Raw genomic sequence first — 25,933 nt, 5'->3', positions numbered from 1 at the left:
ATATCCTGAAGTTAATCTTATTAATAACTTTGAAAATTATTATTAATAATGATCATTCATAATAACTTAAACACAAACAAAGAACAGAAACTTGATATAGTATCAGACCAAAATGCAATGGCAAAAATAAACCATATTTACATTTGTTTAAGTACTCAAAATATTAGTTTACTCTGATTCCTGCTCACAAAGCAATACAATACTTATTATTTGATCTATAGAGCTGGTCACCTCTAATGACCTACTGTAATGAATATAATTAATAGATTATATTTCTTTGCATTCATTGATATTAAAATCATTCATATAATTCATATTGTATTTATTTATTCACTTGTCATCTTTTGGACCAACTGGTGCTTTTGTAACATTAACAACATGTGCCAGTGCAATCCAGCAAGTGCCTAGGAGGTCCACTCTCCCTGCAAGCCAGCACGTGTTCAATCAGGACCAATCACGGATACGACCAATTGCATTTTCATTATATATCCTGAGGGTGGCAATGTCAAAGTTTAAGTTTACCTCATTTTCATCATATTGTTCATTGAACTTCATTGGTGGCCTGTTATCGTGAAGGCCCTTATCATGGCACAGATCAGTGATTGCAAAACCTTTGTCTGTCATGACAATTTTTCCTTTTGGACATAAATCTAGTACTTCAATTTGCTCTGTGATATGTTCATCAGAGATTGTTCCAGGATATGCATCAGAGCACTTGCAGAGTGAACCATGTGGATATATCCAAACAGAGACTTTTCCCGTTGTGTGATTCTTGTAATGAGAAAATGTTATATTATTGATTTCATAGTTTTCAAATTGACTTACCCATGTCTCAGTATTGTCACCAAGAATGCCACATTCTGAATACCCAGCATCAACAAATTTCTTCGGCAGAAAAGCTTCAATAAAACCAGGCAATGGCTTTAGATTTATGCTTTCAAAAACGCAACGTATTAAAACCATCCATGCAACGAACACTCTTGACATTGTAGATGCACTTGCTCCAACTAGCTTTGCCATAACTCCAAGGTTAACACTGTGTCTTGCTATCGTCAAAGCTACAATAAGTTCAGTTTTCTCATCAAGAAGCTTGTTATTAAAATCTTTATTCTTGTCTTTATGGATACAATCAGGGTAAATCAATAAGTGAGTGAATGGTTCAAGACAAGCGAAAACACAATCAAATTCATTTGTAGTTAAGCCACATAGGTAGAAAAAATCCTTAGCATTCTGAATTAAACATTTGTAAGAAAATGTTTTCTTGCTGAGTTCAAACTTCATTTCTTTAAGTTTCTTTTCAAAGGTACTTGTCTGTGATTGAAGTTTCTCTTGTAACGCATCGATTTCCTTTTCCAGTCTCTTTAGTTCAGACAATTGTGAAATCAAATGTTGATTTTCTAATCTAAGCTGATTTTTAAGCTGATCACGCTCTGCCTTTACTTTTACGACTTCTTTCTCCAAATTCCTATATGATTTTCTTCTCTTCTTCTTTATAGGTCGTATTGTTGATCGATCTGTAGGCGCTTTTCATTTCAAACTAATCCGGCTGTCTTGCTTTCTCGTTCTTTCGGCACATACCAATTTTTTCTTTATTTCGGTGTTTTCTGGTCGCTTTTCACTGGCCTTTTTGAATTTTTTCACTTGTTCCTCACTGCAGGTGATGTCTGGGACATGATCTTTCGACAATCGTTTACCTCCTTTCCAATGTGCTGAACAGATTACTTGTTTGTTCCAGTTTACATTGTCATTCTTCAGGACTTTCGCATATTTACGTCTTAGCTCGAAATCTGTAGGTAAATTATAGTAATGCACTCCTTTGGTTCGCCAGCTATTGTGGCACAAAGCACTAGCACAATTCCAATGCCAAACCATGAAGTTGATGAGCTAAAACTTCAACAAAAATAGAACTAAAAAAAGATCAGAAGAAGAGTATGAAAACTTCACTGTCCGCCATTTTGTTTCTTGCGTCCGGATTTTTCTGAGCTAGATCCCAGACTCTCTCGGCTTGAAATCCGGCAATGAATCCTGAATTCCTAGCTAACCAAAATAACTGTGCCATCTGTAATCCTTGTTGCTCTACCAAAATCACCTCTATGGTTAAAACGCATGTTATTATTGCTCATAGGTCTCGGCGATTAAGCGGCTCTAATTACTTTGCTTCGTATCAAATCCCTAACTTGATCAGGCGTCAACATTGGCATCAGACACTCGTTGTTACTAGTTTTATCCTTACAGCCACGACACTGATTTTCATCAATTTGGTGGAGCTGTTTACGCACATTAGATGCGTAAGTCAAAATAAGTTGCTTTTCGGCAAATGTGAAGGGGTCCATGTTCGCAAGCAAATGATCGAGAGCTTGAATGGATCACGCTCTATATCCAAAACCGCACATAATTTAGCGCGCACAGTTTTTGGAGAGTGTTGAACTCTTTTCAATAGTTGATTAATGAAGAAACACTTTCGTTCGAGATTTCAAAGAATTTCATTAGAATATATAACTATTAGAGTACACAGCATGATAGTTAATAGTTTAAATGTTCATAGTTCTCAAATTCTCTTAATGTCACGTAATAGATTGAGCATTTTTCTCCGTACACTTTTCGTGGAGAAACAATGCTTTGCGGATATCTTTTTCAGGACTAGTAAAAGTTTCGCTGGTCTTGAGGATCTTGTATTGGTAGCTGGGTTTTGCAAACATAGCAAAATTACAAAAAGATGACGAAGATAGCTTTCTCACGGTACAACCACTATCGACTTCAGGGATATAGCAGCATCTTGAGTTGGAGTACTGGAAGAATACATCGCAAGATATGATAATGGTTGGTTGTTAAACAAAGGATTGATGGTCTGATATGCCAAGTCACTAGCCAGCTCTTGGAGGTAGATTTTCTTGTAAGATACTGAGAAGGCCTGACTCTTAACGTGGCTTATTTCTTGCATCAGTTTTATCATTTTTCCACTGTCGTTATTATCGTATAGCTCGTGGAGGTAGTTTCTCAGAACTGGTTTTAAGTACTCAGAGTTTTCCAAACCATGTTCATACTCCATGAAATATCCAAAAGCTTGCAATAATGTTGGTAAGGGAAGTTCTCTTTGCATACGAAACCAGGCTTTCTGAAAGGCCTTTTGCCAAAAGGACTCGTCTGCTTCCCAATGGATCAGTTCATCAAGAGTAACCTTTCTTCCCTTGGTCCTTTCAATCTCGTCTATCCTTTCTTTGTTGCCAATGCTCCGCCGCCTCCTCGCTGCTCATGGCGCAGAACCGCTATTTCATATCTACTCCGCCCTTGGGGTGCTCCTTCTTGCAAATGGTGCAGTTCATGGCTTAAAGTGCTACTATGACGAAAATCGCTTAAACTTGGATTCAGCTGAAACTTCCTAAGAATACTCTTTAAAGGTCCAATAATCACTGTATGAAGTGTTTTCTCGATATTCAGGACGAAAGTATGATATTTTTACGATTATTTTTTGGAGTCTGTGACGTCATACACTCAACATCGAACATCGCTCCATACATTTCTTTGTAGTTTATGATCAAAATATCAGTAGTAAAGGGAGAAAGAAATACCTAAACACCCCAAACTATAAATTATAGTCACAAGTAATGTGAAATAAGCACATTAGCCACCCTTTGGGCTTCATAGGAATAAAATAAATTAAGGATTTATATACAAAGAAATATATGTAGCAATGTTTGATGTTGAGTGTATGACGTCACAGACTCCAAAAAATAATCGTAAAAATATCATACTTTCGTACTGAATATCGAGAAAACACTTCATACAGTGATTATTGGACCTTTAAAGAGTATTTTTAGGAAGTTTCAGCTGAATCCAAGTTTGAGCTATTTTCGTCATAGTAGCACTTTAAAGAGATAACAAACAAACAAACAAAAAAAAAGATATTTTATGTCTTTATCTCAGTATCAATGAATACGGAAAGACACTGCATTGCCTGAGCTGCGTTTGCTGGGCAAAGGAAAAAACATACACACCTTCTACTGGCGTAAAATGGCTTGGGGAAATAAACCCCAGCCGTTTATTGATATAAACAATTAATTATCAATTTTTACAAATGCAGAGTGTTCTGCCCAGTAAAGGTGCGGGAATAATACATGAATAATAGGAATACAGTGATAGAATGCTGCCCCCTGCAGAACATTCATCTTACGTAATAAACTATAACAGCTATCAAGTGATAAATATATACAAGAATTAATGCAGTTGGGAACTGCTGCCCCTGCAGGTCAATTATAAAATATTAATTTGAATTATAATTATATTGAAATAAATGTTACCGATAAGCCCTTGTAATATATCGCGTCTATTTTCCCTACTTCTTGAGCTTCCTTTATCACAGCTTTCACTAAGTAAAAGACTTCCTCTGGTTGTAATACGAATCTCGATTTTCCGTAACATCTGTCATTATGGCGTTCTTCTATATGGGCTTTTGATTCCTTGTCGAATACTATCGCACTCTACCACATAGTTTTAATCCCTTACAAAGAAACTCAATACGAACACAGGGATATGTACAAACGATTAAAGGGTTGTTACGGCACAAACGAATATCTGGTAAGGATTACAAAAAAAACGAGGAAACAAAGAATCTGACACGCTTACATTAAATGCTTCTACAACAAAACACCATTGGCTTACCTTCTGTACCCGGTTCACCACCAAATTGTCGTGGGTCTAGAAGAAGAGTCACAAGTAGTTCTGGTACGCAGGATCTTTATTCGACGCTCAGTAGTTTTGCAAGGTTTCTTCTAGGCTGCACAACTCTAGTTGTATCTGAACTAGTCTCTTCATGCTCTCTCGGTGTTCTCTCTTTCTAGCTAAAACTGATCCTTATTTATAGAGAAAATTAGCATAAATCTAGAATATATTATAGAAACCAGTTTATGACGAGTTTCCAGTAAAAGTACTGAGGATAAGAATAATTTAGCATACGAGCCTTAAAAACTCGAGAGCCTTAAAAAGTAAAGGGCTCTTCAGAAAAGGATTAGTTAAACAAAGCGTCGATGATCTTCGCTTGTGTTCTAAGTTCAAAACAAACTGTGCTATAGAAATCAAAGTCACAAAAATATCCGCACTAAAATCTGCTACACTCTCATTTGGCCTGTTTCCTAGAGCTAAGCTCTTGTCTTAAAACCCAATCATCGCTTCTAGAGAGAAAGCGTTCCTTAAACAACCCACACAGCTCTTGAAAGGTAGAAAACGTTTTGTCAAGCGTAAAGTACCAAGTTCTCGCTACATCAATTAAACTAATTGGGAAGGCGGCAAGCCTTTGTTTTTCGTCCCATGAATGAAAATCGGCAAAAGAATTAAATTGCTCTAAAAACTCTAAAGCTTCTGCTTCGTCTCCTGAGAAGATCGGACTTTTACTAAGACCTGACGTATTCTTTTGAATAGGATTAGGTTTGGTCATATTTTCTTTTAAGTTAGCATTAACTGCTAACAATTCACCATGATTTTCGTCGGTATGCTCTATCAGCGTAGTTTGTAATTGTTCAAACGATTTTTTTAGTACTGCTACTTATTCTTTATTAAGGGCTGTTACGTTCTCTTCTGCTTCAGCCATTCTAACAGTTTTTGTTTTCATAGTATGAATAGGATTTGAACAAGTTTTACTTAGAGGTAAGGTTTTTTCCCGATGTTAGATACACGGTGAAAAATCTTTTAGTCAAACAAGGCTCAACTTAGTCTTAGGAGGAAAAATCAGAGGGAGTATTAGAAATGAACTTAATATAAACAATAAGCCCACTCGTCAAACCAGGTTTGTTTGACTTTGTGTTAGTTAAAAATACAAAATGAAACAAAGAAATGCATACAAGTAAACATAGTACTAACTGTAAACATTACGTTTCTTTGTACTAGTCGACAATAAATTACATGCATTATCATAACTAGTTGACAAATGACAAGAGTATACACTTTTTCAAAAGGTTCTTTCCTAATTAGCCCGTTGTGTGTTCGGTCTTTATAGGCCGGGAATGCTGTCACTAGTCTTCCATCTCTGATTACGCCAAACATGGAATCTTATAACGATTCTTTCATTGATTGGTTCCTAGGGTAACAATTTAGCCTTGATGACTGGGATGGGGTGGACTAGCTCGTCCCACGTCCACACATGTAGCCTTTCACTGATTTTCTTTACTGGTCTTTTATTCGCTTCGGTTGTCTTCTTTTACGCGGTTGTTAATTGTGCTGTTATTTCTACTTCGCTCTATTCGTCTCGTACTTACTTCTTCTCTTTATCTTCTTCGTCTGTCTTACATTGTGTTACGAGCACTTAAGTATTAGTTATAGTCTATTGAAAGTGACGTCAAGCCAATAATGTCCTGACGCTACCTGTGATTGGTCAATGCGACTCAGAGGAGTCAATGAGCTAGTTCCCAATTCCCTAGGAGGAATTTGAACTAATCCAAATCTCTATGATTTACTAAACTCTAAATCGCATAGATCATAAAGGAGTCGCTATATACTTTACTTAACTAAGTGCCACTTGAAGTGGATTTAAGTTTGAAACAAAAATGAAGGAGATTATTGAGACTAAAGTTGGGACGTCAACAAACTGTTGACACACCCGATTATGCAGTACTCTACAGAGAACAAAAGCTTTAGAGATGTCAAAAGTGAATACAATATTTGCTCAGATGGCCAACAACTCCACGTGCTGAGCTGTCGACCTTAATCTTAAGCAAACCAGTAGGACTGACATTTTAGTTCCGAGAACACGTTTCTTGCTTACCGATCAATTGATACTGTTTAACTTTGACACGCGTTTCTGTTCTCCCTTGTGACATGTGGAACCAAAATGTCGAGCCTATTCATGTAATCCTAGAAACAACACACAAAGCAAACAAACCTACTTTTCTTAATTAATTAATTGATTCCTACTCAAGTGTCGTATTTGATAATCTGTTTGCATGTTGATCTACAATAATCAAACTTGGCAAAAGATTGTCCTATGACAAATAATAACCGGCCATGGTTATAATAACTGGAGCTCGTGCAACTAGCTTGCACGCCAGGGGCCTAAATATAAGTGAAGAATAAAATGTATAGGTTTACAGAGACGAATAGAAAAATGTCCTAGTAATTTTAGTAATGACTGTGTCATGTGTGCAAGGAGATTGTGGGAAAACATGCTACGCGCAAACTAGTTTGTGTTAAATTGCCTGTTAATGTAATGTTTAACATATTTTTTACTTAATTACTATCGTTTTTGTTTAAAGGTATGCTGGCTCTCCGTCCAGACTTTATATACGACATTTTATTTTTATTTTTTCTTTATTTCCTGTAGCATGTTCAATTTGATCTCTAAACTCATCAGCAACTTGTGTTAATTTTTCTAGAGGATCTGATAAAGTATTTACTGCAGTTTGGACACTTTCATTGTCACATGGTAAAAAATATTGTAAAGCCTGAGGGGAAAATCCTTCTAATGCTTTTTGGTTATATAGCTTATGGTTATATAACTGCCAACAATGCTCATAAGAGTTAGCTACAAAATCTATATAATAGCGTAAATCATAATAAGCAAACAAGCTTCGAGCAATGATCTTCCCAGATTTGTTTATATGCTTCTCGTAATCGTTGAACTCGCTATCTTTATTATGATCTAAATAATGAACGATAAAGTTGTGTAAGCTTGGGGATGCAATTATCATGTTCTACTCTGTGTGTATTGTTATAATGTCTTTCAAGCCGTTCATTTTCTGGTAAGGCAACATAGTCGGGTACCACATGTAAATTTTGTTTACAAAGGTGACAAGGAATCAAAAAATGTCTCTTTCTCGCATACAGGTAGCGTAATTTTCATTCCCCATGTACCGGCTATTTGCAACATGGCGTTTTGCTTGAATAAACTCATTTCTAGCTTCTTTGTAACTCGGTCTAACATTCATTCTATAAGTAACAATATACTCACGATTCACCACTCGATGTTCAGCATTACATTCATCCATAACAGCTATCTCGTACTCTTCGTTCACGTTGCAGAAATCATCGTAAGCCTTTTCCAATTCCAACATCAATTCTTTAGCAGTTTAGCTGTTGCGTAATAATGCTTCGTTTCTGTGGCGGCATGAAGATACAAGTTCATTTCGTTTATTTGATGATGAGAGTTCCGGTCGATAGATTATTACAAATTTTTCTTTAAGGCAAAGGTTACATCTTTTGCTGGAGCTGTTGTAGGCAGAGCTTGAAGATAGGACGCGTCATAAAATGGAGTAGCTGATATTATTGTTCTTGAGAGTCCAAATGTGTTTGCCGAGTTCGGTCGAGTTTTTATGTTGTTCGTGGCGGAATGAGGCGGTGTGGTTTCTCAAGTTTAAGTTTAAGTTTCAAGTTTATTTTTATAAAAGAATGTCTATATTTACACAATTTATCACAATTTATCACCCTACCTTCTGTATCTTGTTTTGAAATCGTTTTCTGTGAGTCCGATGTATGTTGCGGTAGTGTTGTTGTCCTTTCTTGTGACGGTTGCTTGGTATATAACTGATGATTGGAGGCAGTTTCCATTAAGAGCGACTGTCCAGAAATATCGAGCACAGGGCGGCCACAGTCAAAAAATAAAAGTCCTTCATTTTTGGTCTGTAGACACTATTTGCTGAGTTTATGAAAGTACTGGGATCGGTTTTTCGATCTAAGTAGAAAATCCGGATTTTTTTGAAAAAAACGATTTCACCCCGTGTCGGTCTAAAAATAGATCAAGAAACGACTGCCAATTATGCTTTCAAAAACATTCTCGCTTCAACTGAAAACCCAAATTACAATCAAATTTGCAACTGAATTCAAGAAAAGGGATGTTAAACAATTGTTCCAGGTGAATTTAGCCGTTTTAAATTAAACTTTAGATAGAAAAAATTGCATTCTTCCAGCACAGTAATTCACAGTCTCGTAAAACACTGATTTTACCTCGCATTTATGAAAGCGATTTTTTGCATGTGGCCATTCTCCAATTTTTACGAAACTCAAGCTGTACAATGTTCAAGGGACATATTAACACGAACTGCAAAAATTAGTTTGGGTTTTTGCACAGGCCGTATGAAAACTTCATGCGAAGTTGGAAAAAATTGCCATGTAAATATGCAAATTAGCGGTTTGTTTACATCTCCACGCCACAGATCACGGCCACAAAAAAAGTCATCTAAATAGTTTTAACAGCTTAATAATCCACACATTAGCCTATCTAAGGACTATCTAAGCATGGTTGGCCTTTGCTTTGATATTAAATGATTATCAGTTGAAGTTAAGCTTACATTTCCGGTGTTGAAGACACTCGTCTTGCTTGCCTCGGTGGCATTTCATCGGTGCGTAGTAAACTTAGTAATCATAAATGACTGTTAACATGCTCTATAAACGTTACTATTCCTCTCTAGTGGTATCCAGTTATCACATAGTTTTTTCACATACTGAGTATATTAAAGCTTGAAAGTTTGAAAGTTTACCTTGTAAATAAGCAGAGATCAAACATGTCAAAGCGGATTATGTAAACTGATGGCGTGACAAACAACAGTTTGCGCGGAGCCGGACGTGACGTCGTTTGGTACAGTACGATTTTCATTGCCTGAACATCTTGTGATTTGGCATAGCATAATTAAGAGAACCACTCATTATCAAGACTTCGGTATGTGCTTTCAATGATATTGTTCTTTACGACAAAAAGACCCCGATTTGAATAAGGCTGCGTTCATAATGTATGGCAGAGAGGGGGGTGGGTTGGGGGTGGCAGGTGAAATCTTTAAATGACAAAAAAATTCTTAAGACCCCTCCTTGAAGTCTCCCCAAAAATAACTATCCCCCCATCCCCCCCGGCAATCTCTCGTAGCATCTTCTAAAAATTTTGCATTCACCCCCAAATTCTCAGAAAAAAATTTTTAACCCCCCCTCCCCCTCCCCGTTTTACCGGTAAATTTTTTTCCGATCCCCCTAAATTTCACCTGTCCCCTCTGCCATATATTATGAACGCAGCCTAATGTCTCATGGAATTCGGACATCAAAGAACTAGTTTATATAATGTTACGTGTTTGTAATCACTTGATAAATAGTACAGTTATGGACAACAGCTGCAATTCTTTACGAATTGAACAAGTTTCTTGACATAAGGTTCCTTCAGTTTCTTTGTGATATCAGACGTTGGAATGTCAAAATGCTCACACATCTTTCGCAACATAGCAATAGAAAAGATGGTCAACTTTGATTTGTTAACCAGTTCGCACAAATTATTGTTGTCGTAACAAATGGGGTGCTTTGGTACGACCTCTGCAATAACTTCATTCCTTAATTCCTCGAACCGTTGTTCATATTCTGAGCTTTCCTCATCGCCTTCATCTTGATTGATTTCTAAAGTGCGCTTGGAAGAAAGGTGAGAAAAGAAGCTCGAAGTTTGCTGACTTGTGAGGAATTCGTCGCTCGAGAACAAACGTTCCCCATCGTTATCTCTTGCAGTCATCATGGACTTGGAAACTGAAGCTGCGCTAAACTTGTTTCCTGTGGCCTCTCCAATAGAAAACTTACTAATCAAGTACTTTTTTTGGTTTTCATTAAATCGCTTTCGTTTAGTGGTACTTGATTTGAGGGCCCAGCCCATAGGCAAAGTTGGTTGGTTTGGTCCTGTCACCGCACTACTCTGCTGAATCTGTACTCTGGTAAACTGCTCTTCTAATCTGACAGCGTAGCCATGTACTGCTTTATCAAACAAGGTTTCACGTTCTAGAGTCCTTTCGTGCTTTTCACTTTCAGGGTGGTGTCGCAGTGCAGAAAAACGCTGGTATGTTCTAGTGCAACCTTCCTCTGGACAGGCAAATAGTTGTACCGAGTCGTCTGAGATGGATTCCTCGACATCCGTGCTGATGGAAGTGGTGACATTGGCACATGTTGTTGGCGGCTTTGAAGTACTCGCCTTGGCTGTTGATTGCACGCGTACACTCAAAAACTTATCAGTGAGCATTTCATCTTCACTAGTAAGTACGGATGGTAGCTGAGCATCTTTGGCGAAGTTGAGGCTAGAAAGCATAATCTTTTTACCTGCTCCAATACCATAAGCTTTCCAGACACGCAGGAAGGTCTTACCATATTCAATATTGGAAATGGAGCTTACACCGTCCAGTTTAACTCGAATTTGATTATTTACGATAACCAAGGATTCACATAAAGTAGCTGTGAGCCCATGGACACCCAGCGATGATCTCATGGCGTTCACCATTTGATGTGCTGTTTCGATGTCATTTCCCTGGTTTAGGTGCACATTCATGTGAGATTTAATGTTGGCTGCTTTTCGATCGCACGCACTTTTCCCGCCCTGCGGGTCTGAAAAGTCCATGCGTTTGATCATTATGCCGTGTAGTTTGTTCAGAAGAGATACTCCAACGATGGTTGGTCCACTCCTATAACATCCAGCGTTATCCTGACTGTAGATGATCTTTTTTAGGTTAGGCATTATCCCCTTCAGCTTTGCTACCACATCTGACATGATTGCAAGTACAGAATAACTGTCTTGGTTACATGATTGGAAGACGTGTGTGAAGGTCATCATTTCTAATTGGTCAGGATTGTACCGCGCTCGACGAGTGGCCACGGTGATGTGCCATGACAGTCCTCTCTTCCCATACCAATCCCTTTGACTCTCTCTGTACTTTCGTGGGATGAATTTCATGGCCCAGTCTTCCACCAACAAAACTGTAGTACTATCTATAGCTTCAAGGGCGTCAAGTCGTGCTTGGCTTGCTTCACAGTGAATTCCAGCTGTTCTCTTGTATCGTCTGGAACTTTGTTGTTAGACATCTTGGCCACTGCCGCGTCTATTTCTTTTAAAACTAGGGACAGCATCTCGCAGCGGTCACAGGAATCGAAGTGGTCATGGTCGCATTTTGTTTTGAAATCTTCATCCACAGGATCACTCAGTGCGTACTTCCTACAATGGTCTGCGACAGTTGATTCTTTGGACACGTGTACCTTGTATACAAATAGAAAATCATCAATCATACAATAGATGGATGGTTGGATGAATGAACGGACGGATGGACGAACGGACGAAGGAATGAACGGACGAATGAATGAATGAACGAACGATGAAGGAACAAGCAAACGAAAACGAACAAACGAACGAATGGATGGACGGGAATAAAAGAATTTATAAATGAATGACTGAATAAATGAACGAAGAAATTAATTTACGAATAACTAAACAGCTAATTAACCAAACAATAATAACACCAACGTTAACAAACACATACATCGTTAATTCTCTCTCTTTTTTTTTTTTTTTTTTTTTTTTTTTGAGTGTAACCGTTACCTTAAAGTCGCTTTTTAAGTAGAGTTTGGCAGCTTTTAACCGATCTTTCTGTTCTTTAGCCCATGCCATTCCCATAAATTCGTCTCCGAGTTGTTCCACTACGTCATATAGATCATCGAATGATTGTGCTCCTGCTGAACTGATGTAGTCGAGGCCTTGCAACGATTTTCGTACAGAGGCTGAACAAACGGATAAGATTCGAAGCAATGTACTTCGGCTAAGTGGCTTGAAGTTATTCTCCTCTGCATAGGTTTGGTACTGTTTTGCGATTGATTCTGGGATTAGCATTCGTATGACATTTGACACATTCACAACTTCTTTGTTTGAAAGTTCGATAGATTTCTGTCCAAAAGGCATATCCTGGATTACGTATGGACTGGTAATAAAATCCAGGAAATGATCCAGTTGAGTTTGAGAAACAAACATTTTTGTCTGCATTGTCTTGGGAAGGGGAACTCCTCTGCCGTGAATCAATGCATGTTTCCGTGCCACAGTAAAGCGATATCTGGTAAGATCCGGAATCCACTTATTTAGGGTCGAGAACGTTACCTTGTCAGACATTATGGATAGTATTTGGCGTCTAGTATCCCATGAGCTGGCATTGTTATAGCACTCTGTTAAAGCATCTATCAGAACTTCATCAATCGTGTCGTCTCCCCGCTTGTCTGATGATATTGACTTAACGACGGACTGCCACAAATCCTCTGACTGTGTTTGTGCAACTTCCTCGAGGACAGCCTGTACTGCCTGTTTTGGCTTTACGAGTGTGTCGGCGTCTTGTTCTCTCACTTGCCTCTTCCCAAGGTACCTTCACAGTATGTCTGATCGGACTGACATCTTTACTGTGAAGGAATTCGTTCAGCTTTTCTAGTGGAGTTACATTAGTGTCAAGTCTGCTCAGATGGGATGTGATGGTGGTGGATATTGCTGTATTTGACGGAGAATATAGGCTTCCTTCTGGTGTCTCCAAAGAAGGGACAGAAAAGTCAAAGGCATTGCCAGGTGTACTTTGGGCTACAGGAAGAGCTGTATCGTCATCCTATCATACAACCAAGTCATTGATTTAAAATTTATTGAATAATTAATGTGTGCAGCGTTTAAAGCTGCTTTGTAATTTGGGCATTGCATGTAAAGAATTTTAGCCTTAGAAATTTATGCGCATTGTTGATTAAACCAAACACTATATTTCTTCTTAGTCGCAAAATGGGTTACTATCAATAGTCGTCACATCCGGCAATAGCTGCAGTTTGAATCGTAGAATACTTTGAGTACTTATTTTGACATGTTTGGCTTAACACCCCCTAGGAACCCCCCCCCCCCCCTAACTCCAAAAAGTCACGTGAATGATAGCAACCTATAATAAAAAGACAAGTTCAAAGGTACAAGACATAATGCTACAAGGTTTCGACCGTTGTTATTGGAATCAGGAGGGGGCAGAGTGCATGGAAATAGCTAAATAGCTCGTGGATTAATTTGCAATCCACGAGTTGAAAGCACACCTAATTAAATACAACCATTAAATTTGATGCGTGTGGGTGGGTTCACACTAGCGAAATTAAAGTAGGTCTTGAGTATACTTTGGTTGCACTTTGGGTGTGAACGGTGTCATGGTCTGCTCAAGTAATATACTTAGTAGTTATGGTAAAGGAGCCGAAGTACGTTTCTTAGTAGACCGTTAACTATACTTTATGCTTTCCTAATCCCTTATGTAAACAGCAAACGCCCAGCAACCTGTCATCTGGTGGCTCCATAATACCTTAGACCTACTTTGGAGCCAGTGTGAACCCACCCACATCAAACTACATCCCACATCGATTTGCAATCAAGTAGCTTGCGTCCCTCGTGTTGTTCGACTTACCAAAGTCAATTCTTCCATTCGTAAGATAACGTCACTCTCTTCGTTGGCCTCCCCAAGACTTTTTCGGCATTTTGAGCACACACCTGCAAATGATTATGTGTAATCAATGATGTAGCAGCGTCAAGCGTGCACAATTTCACGAATGAGCACTGCGCAAGTAGTCATGGCGTCGTATAGACCGTATATATTAGTCAATATAATGCTAGCAATCTACCAACCTACCTGAACCAACAGCAAGAAAAACACCAGTCTCTTTTAACACAGTTTTCGATCCATTTTTGCTCAAACCCCGCTCTGCTTTTGGCTTCCTTTTGACATCGGCTTTGTGCTGAGAAAGAGTTACGGGTACAGAACATTTCGCTGATGTCCGTTTCCAGCTAACGCCCAAGGACGCACGGTGATGTGGACAGATTGTAAGGCTGTCTATGTTTCTTGGTAGCTCAAAAATACATGCTCTTGCGAGAATTAGTTCGACCTCAGTTTCAACTCCAACTATACGAAAATATTGTTTGTGCTCGGCGATATCCCGTTTACATCTTGTCAAAGGAACGTTAGTAACAGATCTACTTCTTTCTTTTGGGTCAAACCCACACTGACCACCAACGATAGCTTGAAAAGAACACGATTCACTACGCGCCTCCATAACTGATGTTCACCATAATTAACAAACTTCTAGACTGACTAACACTTTGTTAAATGCTGCTTTTATTATTGTCTACCTGGTAATGTACAACACATTTTTCTAATTTGACTTAAACTATCAAATTCCTGGACATTTCGGCCACACGCGCTTCATGTTCAGATCATAGTTCTATCAAATCGCACTATCTACATAAAATGTTAATTTAAATTTAATTTCTTACTTCTCATAGTCGTATTTCAGATTTACGCTTTCATGAAACAAGGGTAATCTATCATACATTCGATCTATTGTACAGCCATAAGGCCAGTGGGGTAGGGGAGGGGGAATTGTATATCAGGCTACAACTGCACTCATACATGTAACCAATTTTAAACATGGTCGTTCCATGCGTTTATGTCTGTAACTGTTCGATGTTTCTAACTAGTCTTGTATGTCCTTGCCATTTTTTCCATTCGCCTTCTGCCTTGTCCACTCCCTTTTGATTCCTTTTCCTTAAAGACCAAGGTGCTATCTGGTTTTCCTGCTTTCTTAAACTGTTTGCATTTTCGGCGATCTCCTATTGGCACAAAAGTTCCCATATCATTCTTAACATTGGTTGTCAAGAGAGTTTGTATTGGTGGTTGCTGCGGTACTTGTGGTTATGGTGGCTGAGGTATCTGTGGCTGCTGTTGTGGTTGCATTTGCAGTTGTAACTGTTGTTGGGTTTGTATCTGCTGTTGTTGCAAAAGAGCCGGTTTACAATGGCAATGGTAGTCCTTGACACAAATCACTATGACTACAAGGTCTAAAATTGGGAATATCAAGGCGGTGTACAATAATTAAGGTTGGATCGTCCTCCACCTAGTAATTGATCTGAGAAACGACTGTCCAATATGTCATAAGTTTTGTCTAAATTGTTTAGTACTGTTTCGGTTCATGGTATTTTGTTTTAAATCAGGTAGCTTGTTGAAGTCGGGTGAGCTGATGGCTTCTGTACTGTTTGTAAGATTTTTGAGAGTAGCATCAAGTTCTTTTGTGAGTAATATTATGATGTTGTTGGCTATGCCTCCCCAAGAGATGTACTTAAATGCTGTGTCAGTAAAGTCTGGGACTTGCACTGAAAATGGTTTAGGACAGGTACCTAGACCAGTTGTGTGAGTGTCAAATGTGACATTACATGGAAAGTGGTATATGGATAGCGGATATAACCGCACAGTTCCTAGATTGGTCAACAAGTTACTAGACATTGTTGACAAAAAGTAGAGGCCTCCCAAATGTAGTAGTGGCTGTAAGTTATGGCAGTCTGTAGTTGGTACGTGGTAATGAGGAAACAATATGTTCTTTTGAGGGTTCACGATGTGCTCTTTTTAGGGTTCCATTGGGGTCCATCATTCAGGTTTTTGCACCGATTTTAATATATTATTTCAGGGTACGTACAGCCTTGAAAAGTCCTTGATTTTTGAGCTAGGTCCTTGAAAAGTCCTTGATAACGAAATTTCCTTGCAATGTCTTTGAATTTGATTGGTTGAGAGTTTGCATATTAATTAGGGGGCTGTAGGAAAGATCGAGAGGGTTCATTGCAGGCATTTGACCCAGCATTTCACTCAACAATTGACAGAATATTGACCCAAAAACTTGACCCAAGATTGTGACCAAGATTTGAGTCAACAAACAATGATTTATTGCGAATTTCCCTGCCATTTTCCGTGCAGCTCGCATCTACCGAGCTCGCAAAATATGGAAAACCGCAGTAAAGTTTACTCAATTGTAGGGATCGTTTTTAGGGCCTTGATCAAGCTATTGTAAATTTAGTTTATAATAGGGTACAACTAATAAAAGATATTTTAACCTTGATTTTCAGTCTTGTTCATTTCTCTATTTATGGAGGGTCATCTACTCCTCCCCACTCTCTCAAGAGGCACTACATTTCTTTAGCCCCCACCCCCTTTGTGGTCTCTACTGAGTGATCCCCTTTGGTACCTGTCTATTTTTCTGATCCCCCCAAGATGCACTACATTTCATTTTTTGATTCCCCTGTTATTAATGGGGACTACTTTCATTCCTGTCAACATTTACCTGATCTCCCCAAGAGGCACTATATTTCTTTATGATCCCCCCTTATTAGTGGTGACTACGGAGTGATTCCCCTTTAATTCCTGTCAATATTTATCTCATCCCCCCAAGAGGCACTATATTTCTTTATGATCCCCCCTTATTAGTGGTGACTACTGAGTGATTCCCCTTTGATTCCTGTCAACATTTCCCTGATCTCCCCAAGAGACACTATATTTTTTTATGATCCCCCCTTATTAGTGGTGACTGCTGAGTGATTCCCCCATTGATTCCTGTCAATGTTTACCTAATCCCCAAAGAGGGACCATATTTTTTTATGATCCCCCTTATTAGTGGTGACTGTTGGCACTGCTTGTCCCATACTTGATTTTATTCCATGCACATACGCAAAGCGTACGGTAAAGACTAGACAAATATATTAAATAGATAAATAACTTAGTAAGTATGACAAATAGGAAAAACTACGAAACATTAAACTGCAATTAAACTGGGATTCTTTCATTCCTGTCAATATTTTAAATACTTATTACTATATTTCCAGAATGGTAGATTGAATAAACTGATTGATTGATTATATAGAAATATAGATAAGTCATAGTGCTTGGGAACGAGGTTATTCCGGGCGAAAAACCCATGGAATTGAATTCGGAAAAAATTAATTTCCGACCTCGCTGGGAATCGAACCCAGGATCTTCGGAATTGTACTACCGATGCTCTACCAGCTGAGCTAGAGGTGAGACTGAGAACAGGTCGGGGTAAAATACATATTAGGTCGCGGTAACTATGATGCAAAGATGAGAATATGTGGTCCGCGTAGCACTTATGAAATACATGAAGATATAGAAATATAGATAATAACCTTGTTCCCAAGCACTATAACTTATCTATATTTCTATATCTTCATGTATTTCATAAGTGCTACGCGGTCTACATATTCTCATGATTGATTGATTGATTACCTGATCCCCCCAAGAGGCGTTATTCGTTTATGATCCCCCTTATTAGTGGTTGCGAGGGAGGGGTCCCATTTGATTCCTTTCAATCTAAGTACGGTTTTGGCAATATTACCTTTTTCCAATGTTGAGGAAAAAACTAGGTCAAGTCGGCGATGCAGTGAAACGCAGACGTTTTTTTTTTTTTTATCTTGTACTATTATAAATATAATAGAACGTTTGAATGATGGCGTCAATGACCTCTACTACCAGACTCCCTTGCACACTTTCTTTTGTTCCGTTTCTTAGCACCAATTGCAATATGGTATTGGGAGTCAAATGACGCCAACATACAAACGTCCTATAGAGGCTTTGCACCATCATATGATGGCAGCCATGACAGGAGGTGCAACAATGTGTCTTCCCCCGGGAAACTGAATTATTTCTCATGTAAATCAGATTAGACCACCTTCAATTGTTTCTGTATCCTGTCATGGCTGCCATCAAGTGATGGTGCAAAGCCTCTATTGCCAATAATGAATAAAGCCTGAAATTTAATAGATAAGCAAAATTTTATCTGAGATCTGTATTTCCTAAACCAGACTCTTAAAAAATAACGGTTGGGCACGTAATACAACTGGTTTCGAACCCTGGGCCCAGTTGTTCAAAGCTCGATTAGTGGTAATCCTGGGTTAACTCTTAATAAGGCCTATAGAGTTAATCCTGGATTAGCGCTAAACCAGCTTTGAACAACCCGGCCCTGCTCGCAATGGGGAAAAAAAATTCCATTTACCCCATTACAAACTAAATATAGTCCATTAAAACTCATCGACTGATGAGTTTGGGCTAGGTACCAACGTGGGATCCGGTTTCGTGAGAAAACCCCGAGCAAGGAGGTAACTATGGCAACCGGGCCACAGCCCAACGCTGGTACCTGTCACACTGTGAAACAGTGGAAGTGATACCTACCTATCTGGGGCATACTTACCTTTACCAGAGGAGGGAGGGAGGGAGGGCCAACTTAACAAATTCGATCGTTGCAAAGATGGCGTACTAACTACCTAGCAGCAAATGCTCCCCGAGCAAAGGCGCATGCGTTGAGAGGACATGCCCCTGAAGTATTGAACCGCAGGCTCAGTCGTGGTTTTAACTTTGCCTAAATTACATTTAGCCTCATTTAACTGGCACAATAGATATTTTTCGATTTCACTTGATTGACCACGAAATTGTGACTCCAAGTCAAAGCTTGATCGACATGATTATTCATGCCTCAACTGTATAAGTCCAAAAAAATTAGTATCATTTGTTTAGTGGACACATGCATAAAATTAGGCATTTCGAGGTTGAGAAAGAAACTAGGTCTAGTTGGCAATGCAGTGCATTTTGGGGCTGTTGTATGAGACGAAATCTTGGAAATATTTCCCTATAAAACATCACCACGATGTACTATGATGCCAACCCAGTTTTTTCCTCAACCTCAGAATGACTAATTTGAAATAAAAATCGTACAAATAACCCAGTGACCTAGCCTCCTCCGCAGGCATCTCATTTTCTCTTTTTGCTCCTTGGGTTTCCTGTGCCATAAGATTTAACACAGGGATCCCAACAGAGAATACAGATTATATGGCGTAGCCTGCGGAGGAGGCTACCAGTGACCCTCAAAACAAACAAAAAAGTCTAACCTCAACTTGAATCCATTATTTCGTAGTCATTAAGAATTCGGGAATGCATAGTGATTCATGGCAGGAGAAAAGAATAAAATGAACTTGGCACCAAGCCATGTACTAAAACCTTTGTTAGTGACAAGCAAAACATATTTCGATCGCTATAAACCTCATCTGCTCGGGCGAGCTCGGCCGGCTCCGAAAAAAGAAATTTATTCTTCCATGTTACGTCACAACGAAGCAAGTTTAGGCGGACAGCAATCATGTCGTCGAACACGAATTAACCTTGTGAAAACCGCCATTTTGCTTTAGTCGAACAAAATATTTGTCTAAGTTTCGTTTTTATTTTATCCAACCTGTCCGCCGTGTCTTTTATTATTTCATTCTCTTGGAAATGATTGCAAACCATCTTTAAAATGAAATTCCTTTAAAGTTAAAAAAGGTAAACCCTCGTTGCGAGCAGGGTTCAAACCTGCGCGGGAAAATCCCATTGGATTTCAAGTCCAACGACTTAACCACTCGGCCATCGCAACTACACTTAATAATTTGCAAAAAGGAACAAATCAAATAATGACTGTACATGAATTTTTTCTCATGTAATACGATTGTTTTGGTCCTGCCATCTAACATGGCTGTTATCACGCGGTGGTTAAAAACACCTCTATTACAGTCATTGTTTCATGTGTATCTTTTTCCAAATACTTTAAAGTCCAAACCCTTTATCTGACGCTATTTAAGGAATGATCGAGGCTTAGCATAGTTAACGGAGTTGAATGGTTGAACCGTACCATCACGTGATACTGACCGTGCACAACAACGAACCAAAGCTGTTATGGCTGAAAATACTGATTTCCTTATTATTTTCATGTATGAACATTTTGAAAGTGAAAACATTTATTTTCATGTATAAGAGATACTCTCAGTTCAGGTATAAGGGATACTCCTAGTCCAGGTAAGGGATACTCCAAGTCCAAGTAAGGGATACTCCTAGTCCAGGTAAGGAATACTCCTAGTTCAGGTAAGGAATACTACTATGTCAGGTAAGGGATACTGATAGTTCAGAAACGGTAATCTATACCGATTTTCACCGTTGATTTCACGTGATTTTCGTGCTTTTCGTACTTTTTGCTATTGATTGCTTAATAGTTTTTAATAAAATTTTTAACGGGATTTTCTGTTTCGTCCGATTTATTTCTGATTCTCATTCACATTTATTTCAAATTAATTCCACATTGAAAGTGCTAGTGGACCATAGACACATGGCATGTGACGTCAAAGCAGCTCAATTTGGAGGACAAAAGAAAAGAATTTCAATCTCCTGAAAATTCTTTCCCATTGTATGCTCTAAATCAGTTAAGAAATTTGTGACTATAGAGCTCAAAGATTTCTTCAGTAATCGTTCCGCGCTGCTCAATTTCCCGAGTAGATAAGACGAGTCAGTTTGAAGAGCCTAATGTTAGGACATGGGACCCCATTGAACTTCAAGATACTCAGTGGAAAATCGCAAGCCGAAATGTACGTTTCTACCATCTTCGGGATAATTTGAGGGCTTTTGCGTTAACAAAATACCATAATAGTTTTTAAAATTCTTTCATATTAAAATTTTTGATTCCTTAGAGAATACAGCAACAATAGTCATAATTAAAGAACAAAAGCAGTGTGAAAAGGTCTAGAAACGGGGGTAAAACATCATCTCGCTTCAGGCTTATCATAATAGCAAGGCAATAAGCCTGAAGCGAGATGACGTTTTACCCCCGTCTCTGGACCATAATCCTTTTCACGCTGCTTTTGTTCTTTAATTATGACTATTGTTCCTGTATTCTCTAAGGAATCAAAAATTTTAATATGAAAGAATTTTAAAAACTATTATGGTATAGAGTCGGGGGTAAAACGTCATCTCGCATCAGGCTTATTGCCTTGCTTATTGCAAAAACTATCAGAATAGTGCATTTTTTTGATAAAAACGTAGGTCTCTCTTAGAACTGCGGGTGAGTCACCTGGAAATTCTACTGATTTTCGGGCGACAACACCTAGATAGCACAAGGAAAGGGTTCCAATTTTATTGAAAAAAGCCGCTTCTAGCTAGTTAAAAGAGTGGTTCAAAGTCATGAAAACTGGGCTTTGAGTGAACTTGACCGGTTTGTTGTGAAACCAGATAGCCAGAAATACTATCACGAAGAATCACTGTTTGCTCGAGACTCTGCTAGCAGGAAAGTGAAACCTTGAACTCGTATCATAAGAATTTTACAGGTCTCGCTCGCGGTCTATTGCAACTGCCCCTTTGGACTAAATGTTCCGCAAATTAGGACTTTGTAACAATAGTTTTACATTGCTGAGATAATTTATGATTCTTATTCATTTGTCTCACGATTAAAGGTCATTTGTATAGGACCGCGACGATGGTGTAGACTGGATGGTGTGTACGAAACGCCCAATAAAAACATGAACCAACCATTGAATCACGACGCTGATACTTCGACGAGTGGTATATAAGAGCCCGGGGGGGGGGGGGGGGGGAGGGGGTACTACCACCCCAACTTGGGTAGGAGTGTGCCGCCAGAACCTCAAAACCCTGAGCCTATCCCAGACCTAAAATTTTGATTTAACATACTTTACCCCAGACTATAACTAAGATTTGTAAAACCTATCCCAGACTAAACCCGGTTAGTCAATAGATTGCAATCAATATTAACTAACGTTTTTATTGTTTTTGTGCCATCAGAAAGCGTAGTCTATTCGTCAGACAAAAACGACGAAATCCGTTAACCCTATCCCAGCAGACAAAAATGATACCCAACCCCAGACCCAAAAACCGAAAAGCCATACCCTATGGGACGGCACATACCCGTATAGCAAATATAGGGGAGTACCCTGCCCCCTACCCCCCACGGGTATAAGAGACACACCAACCAGTCTACACCATCGCATGATAATGACTAGCAGTTTGCAGTCGAGACGTCGCGGTCCTCTACAAATAACCTTTAATTGTAAGACAAATGAATAAGTATCATTTATCACTTTTCCACGAAGAATAATATTCAGTTTCATTGTACTTTTACAGACGTTTCGATCTGTGACCACGGATCTTCTTCAGTAAATCATATAAAACTGTCTTAAAACAAAATTTCAGAATTTTTTTGTTTAGTCAATTAAACAGGGTAGATCAGTGAAAAAGAACAGAATCTTTGATCAAGAATATATAATTAACAATTTTTATAATTTATAATTTTTCTGGGATAATTAGCAGCTATGCTAGAGACCTAGCAAGTCTCATTCTAAAACCAAGGGAAAATAAAGTATAACAATGCATCTACTGCACAGTGACCCTAGGGTCCCCTCCCTTGAGGCAAATCTTCTTCATGTATGATAAGAACTATTTGTAGAAAAAAACTATATTGCTACTTTTTCTGCCTAAATACTTCCCATCCTCCAAAACAACATTTTTCTTCATCAATTCTAAAGTATCAGTCAGCTTTTGCTGTTCAGTAGTTTCACGGAAATTAGTTTTCTGGGTGATAAAATCCAACAATAGGTTCCCAATGATCGATTTGTCGTCTAGAATTTCAGTGACATCGAGTGAGTACTGCACTGAAGAAACGTCGTTTTTCCATCCATTTTTATCAGCAATCTTCAAAATTTTCTCCACATCTTGAAGCTCAAATGGCTCACTTTTCATAGGCTTTCCATTCGGCCAGAGCATTTTGTGGACGTGGCTAATCAGGTCATCAGCGCCGGCTAAGACTAAAGCTATCTTCCCTCCATTGCTCAGCTCTGTATCGAAGCAGTCACGCAACGCTTGCTCCGCGTCCACATAGTAGATACTCCGTACCCAGTGAATAATATCAAACCTAACTGAGTCAGGCTTTTTCTTTAGATATTCTTCGAACGCTCCCTTTACTAGATCAAATGTGACTTGTCCACCTAAATCTTTCTGGAAATCACTAATTGAAGCTTCGTAGGCATTGATGTAGTGCTCATTAGGTTCAACTGCTCGATTGAATATTTTCATCTTGTCGCAGTCATAACCATTGGCTTGAAGCTCTGCCTTAATCATTTTGAGAATTTCAAAATCAACCTCTCCTGAGCCACTTCCGATGCTAAGGATATTTAGGCGATCTCGACCGGTTTCCTTAAGGATTGAACACGCTTCTCCTGGTAGACGTGACTTGAGGACATCGAGGTCTCGGAAATTTTCTCCGGACTTTTCTCGGTAAATTTGAAATCTTTTTTCATAAGAATCCCCTGTATCGATGGCGAACGATGTCATCTTTGCTTCAATGGATGCAGCTGAATAATTAGCGAGCGATAGGTTGCGATGATCTACAAAATTGTGCTCCACGACAGTGCGAAGATATCGTTCCTGTTACAGGACAGTACAATACTATTATGTCACCCTGTAAATATTACAATGAATCATTGTGAGAGCATAAACCACAGGGATCCCATAATAAAATAGGGTCGGTCTCGCAACGTCAGACTCATTTGCACAGAATTAGCCTTGTAAATGAGTCATCTTTTCACAGATTTCATCTCTCTCCCATGTAAACTCTACCGATATCCGTAAAAAACTCTATAAGCAATAGCACGAATTTGTACAAATTATGCACGTATCATCGGCTTCCAAGAGGGGGGGAGGGGGGAGGGGATTGGAGAGGGACCCCAAGCAAAATTATTGTCCGGTCCGCCATGATTGAATTAAATGACTAACAGGTCACCAGTTTGCAAGCGGTGTGTGTTGACACAGAAACCTCATTTAAGTAGACTTGGAGAAAAAACGATATTCACGATAGTTTAGTCTTCAGAGCGCAAAATTTTATTCAAAATAGTCTTTTACGAAATCCCCCAATTTTTCTTACTTATCTTCTAAATCTCCCTCAGGTACACTGGGGCAAGAATTTATATCTAAGTCCCGCTATATTTTTTACACATTTCCCCCAGTATAGCTTATATATTTTCTATTTTCGGCTAGGCCCGTGAGTCCATAACATTTTTTAGGGCTAGATGACGAAAATCGTGGTAAATAAGATGACATACCACGGAAAACTGGAGAAAATTGGTCAACTATACGTTGACTAGTATTATTTCACGGGTTAAATGCCTTCACTATAGGCATGATTCGAAGGCACCCCTTGCGTTACACAAGTCATGCAGTGTTAATCCAAGCATATCAAAACACACTAAGCCGATTATATAACGCTCATTACACGGTCATTGCGTTCGAGCGCCAAAATTTTGTTCCAACGTTCTTCGCAAGGAAAACCTTTCACTATTAACATGAAGGCTTTTTACTTATGGGGTTTGTTCAGTGTTTTTATAATTGTTTGCAAGGCAAAGTCTGAAGCGAGAGGTAGGCCAATACTACAATACTACTCACTTTTTAAAATTCAATTCTTCTACGAATTCTTCATTTGGTAAGCTGGCTCGAGAATTTTAGTTCGCTCCAGCTTACCGGCACTTTACTTTATTCTGCAAATAATCAGTTCTCCAAAATTTTCTTTTATAACTATCATTATGTATAAATTATAAAGACTAAAGTTCAACCAAAAGTATATATCTATGAGCTAGAAAGACAATCGAATGACAAAAGGACGGATATAACTAAAGGCGGGAATCGATACTTCAACTGATTTAAAAGAAAACACTTATAATAACATGCTTAAATCCTCCAATTAAACCTCAGATGAGCCAGCATAACTAGATATTCTAGTTCATAACTTTGAACAAATACTTCGTAGATTTTTGCATCCATTTTAAAACTTGTATAACATCTGAATTTATATTACGACTAAGATCTTATATACGTATAAATAAACAAGAAAGATACACATTGCAAATGTATTTGCCTAATTATGGTATAAGCTCACCTAGAGTGATTTTAATCTCCCTTGAAAGAATAGTCAGCTTAATGCATAGAAGTAAACATAAACTCCAATTGTTTTCTTTCGTTTTACTTGTGTGGCTTCATTGTCTAGCTTAACTTGGCTGTTAGTCACTGTGCTACACTTTGTTTCACAGCCAAGTAAAATTCCTCTATATTATCTGAACACTACCTCCTAATCTGGGCATACTGCTCATTAGTCGAAGCTTTGCTTACAATACTGAGAGCCCTAGAAGCTTTTATTAAGTCGAATTCAAGGCCGGATTCAAAAATTCTGTAGAAAAATTACAAATCATTCGATGAAAATTTTTGAATTTTTTTGAGAAAACGCAATGACCTAATCCATAAAAAAAACTAAAAAAGACTCGTAATGAAGCTCATTTTGTACATTTGGTATAATAGAAATAATTAATAGAAATAATACTTCCAATTTTATCATCCATATTTTCAAATATTTTGCCTAGGACAGCGATGAAACGTATTAAGAGTTTGAAGGCTGTTTTTCTAGTTCCTTCGTAGGCTTTATTCCTGTTGTTAGAATGTGGCGCCAAGCATTTTTGGAAACTCTTCAACGACTTTTCCGTCTAGACAGAAATCTA

The 25,933-nt window shown here is 38.6% G+C and overlaps 3 protein-coding genes, 1 non-coding gene and 2 pseudogenes across 4 annotated transcripts in view; 1 reads left to right on the top strand and 5 right to left on the bottom strand.

Annotated features, from left to right (window-relative positions):
- Positions 1-225: 225 nt before the first annotated feature.
- LOC116306549 (uncharacterized) lies at positions 226-1,886 on the bottom strand (annotated as a pseudogene).
- A 5,160-nt stretch (positions 1,887-7,046) lies between these two features.
- LOC116288972 (uncharacterized) lies at positions 7,047-8,536 on the bottom strand. Its single transcript, XM_089026266.1, has 3 exons — positions 8,415-8,536; positions 7,937-8,082; positions 7,047-7,627 (listed from the first exon to the last, which is right to left on the bottom strand). The coding sequence occupies exons 2-3, from the start codon at positions 8,037-8,039 to the stop codon at positions 7,266-7,268; spliced, it is 465 nt and encodes a 154-aa protein (XP_088882392.1). The 5' UTR covers positions 8,040-8,082; positions 8,415-8,536; the 3' UTR covers positions 7,047-7,265.
- Positions 8,537-10,066: 1,530 nt separating this feature from the next.
- On the bottom strand, positions 10,067-14,808 carry LOC148913111 (uncharacterized; annotated as a pseudogene).
- A 5,099-nt stretch (positions 14,809-19,907) lies between these two features.
- On the bottom strand, positions 19,908-19,989 carry Trnas-uga (transfer RNA serine (anticodon UGA)). The gene has a single exon. It is a non-coding gene; the product is annotated as a tRNA-Ser (tRNA).
- Positions 19,990-22,418: 2,429 nt separating this feature from the next.
- On the bottom strand, positions 22,419-23,839 carry LOC116288031 (histamine N-methyltransferase). The gene has a single exon (XM_031694746.2). It carries the CDS (start codon positions 23,721-23,723, stop codon positions 22,830-22,832), a length of 894 nt encoding a protein of 297 aa, XP_031550606.1. The 5' UTR covers positions 23,724-23,839; the 3' UTR covers positions 22,419-22,829.
- A 799-nt stretch (positions 23,840-24,638) lies between these two features.
- Positions 24,639-25,933, top strand: part of LOC116288032 (astacin-like metalloprotease toxin 2) — a 32,712-nt gene continuing 31,417 nt past the window's right edge. Inside the window, exon 1 of the mRNA XM_089027041.1 lies at positions 24,639-24,803. Coding sequence (XP_088883167.1) covers positions 24,731-24,803 — 73 coding nt within the window. The 5' untranslated portion in view covers positions 24,639-24,730. The remainder of the gene's footprint in view (positions 24,804-25,933) is intronic.

Source organism: Actinia tenebrosa, unplaced genomic scaffold (genome assembly GCF_029948245.1).
Source record: "Actinia tenebrosa isolate PJP-AT-01 unplaced genomic scaffold, QUT_ActTen_1.0 PGA_scaffold10__47_contigs__length_13832649, whole genome shotgun sequence".
Taxonomy (NCBI): domain Eukaryota; kingdom Metazoa; phylum Cnidaria; class Anthozoa; order Actiniaria; family Actiniidae; genus Actinia; species Actinia tenebrosa.
The sequence above is the reverse complement of the archived record's forward strand: the minus strand, read 5'-3'. Positions and strand labels throughout refer to the sequence as shown.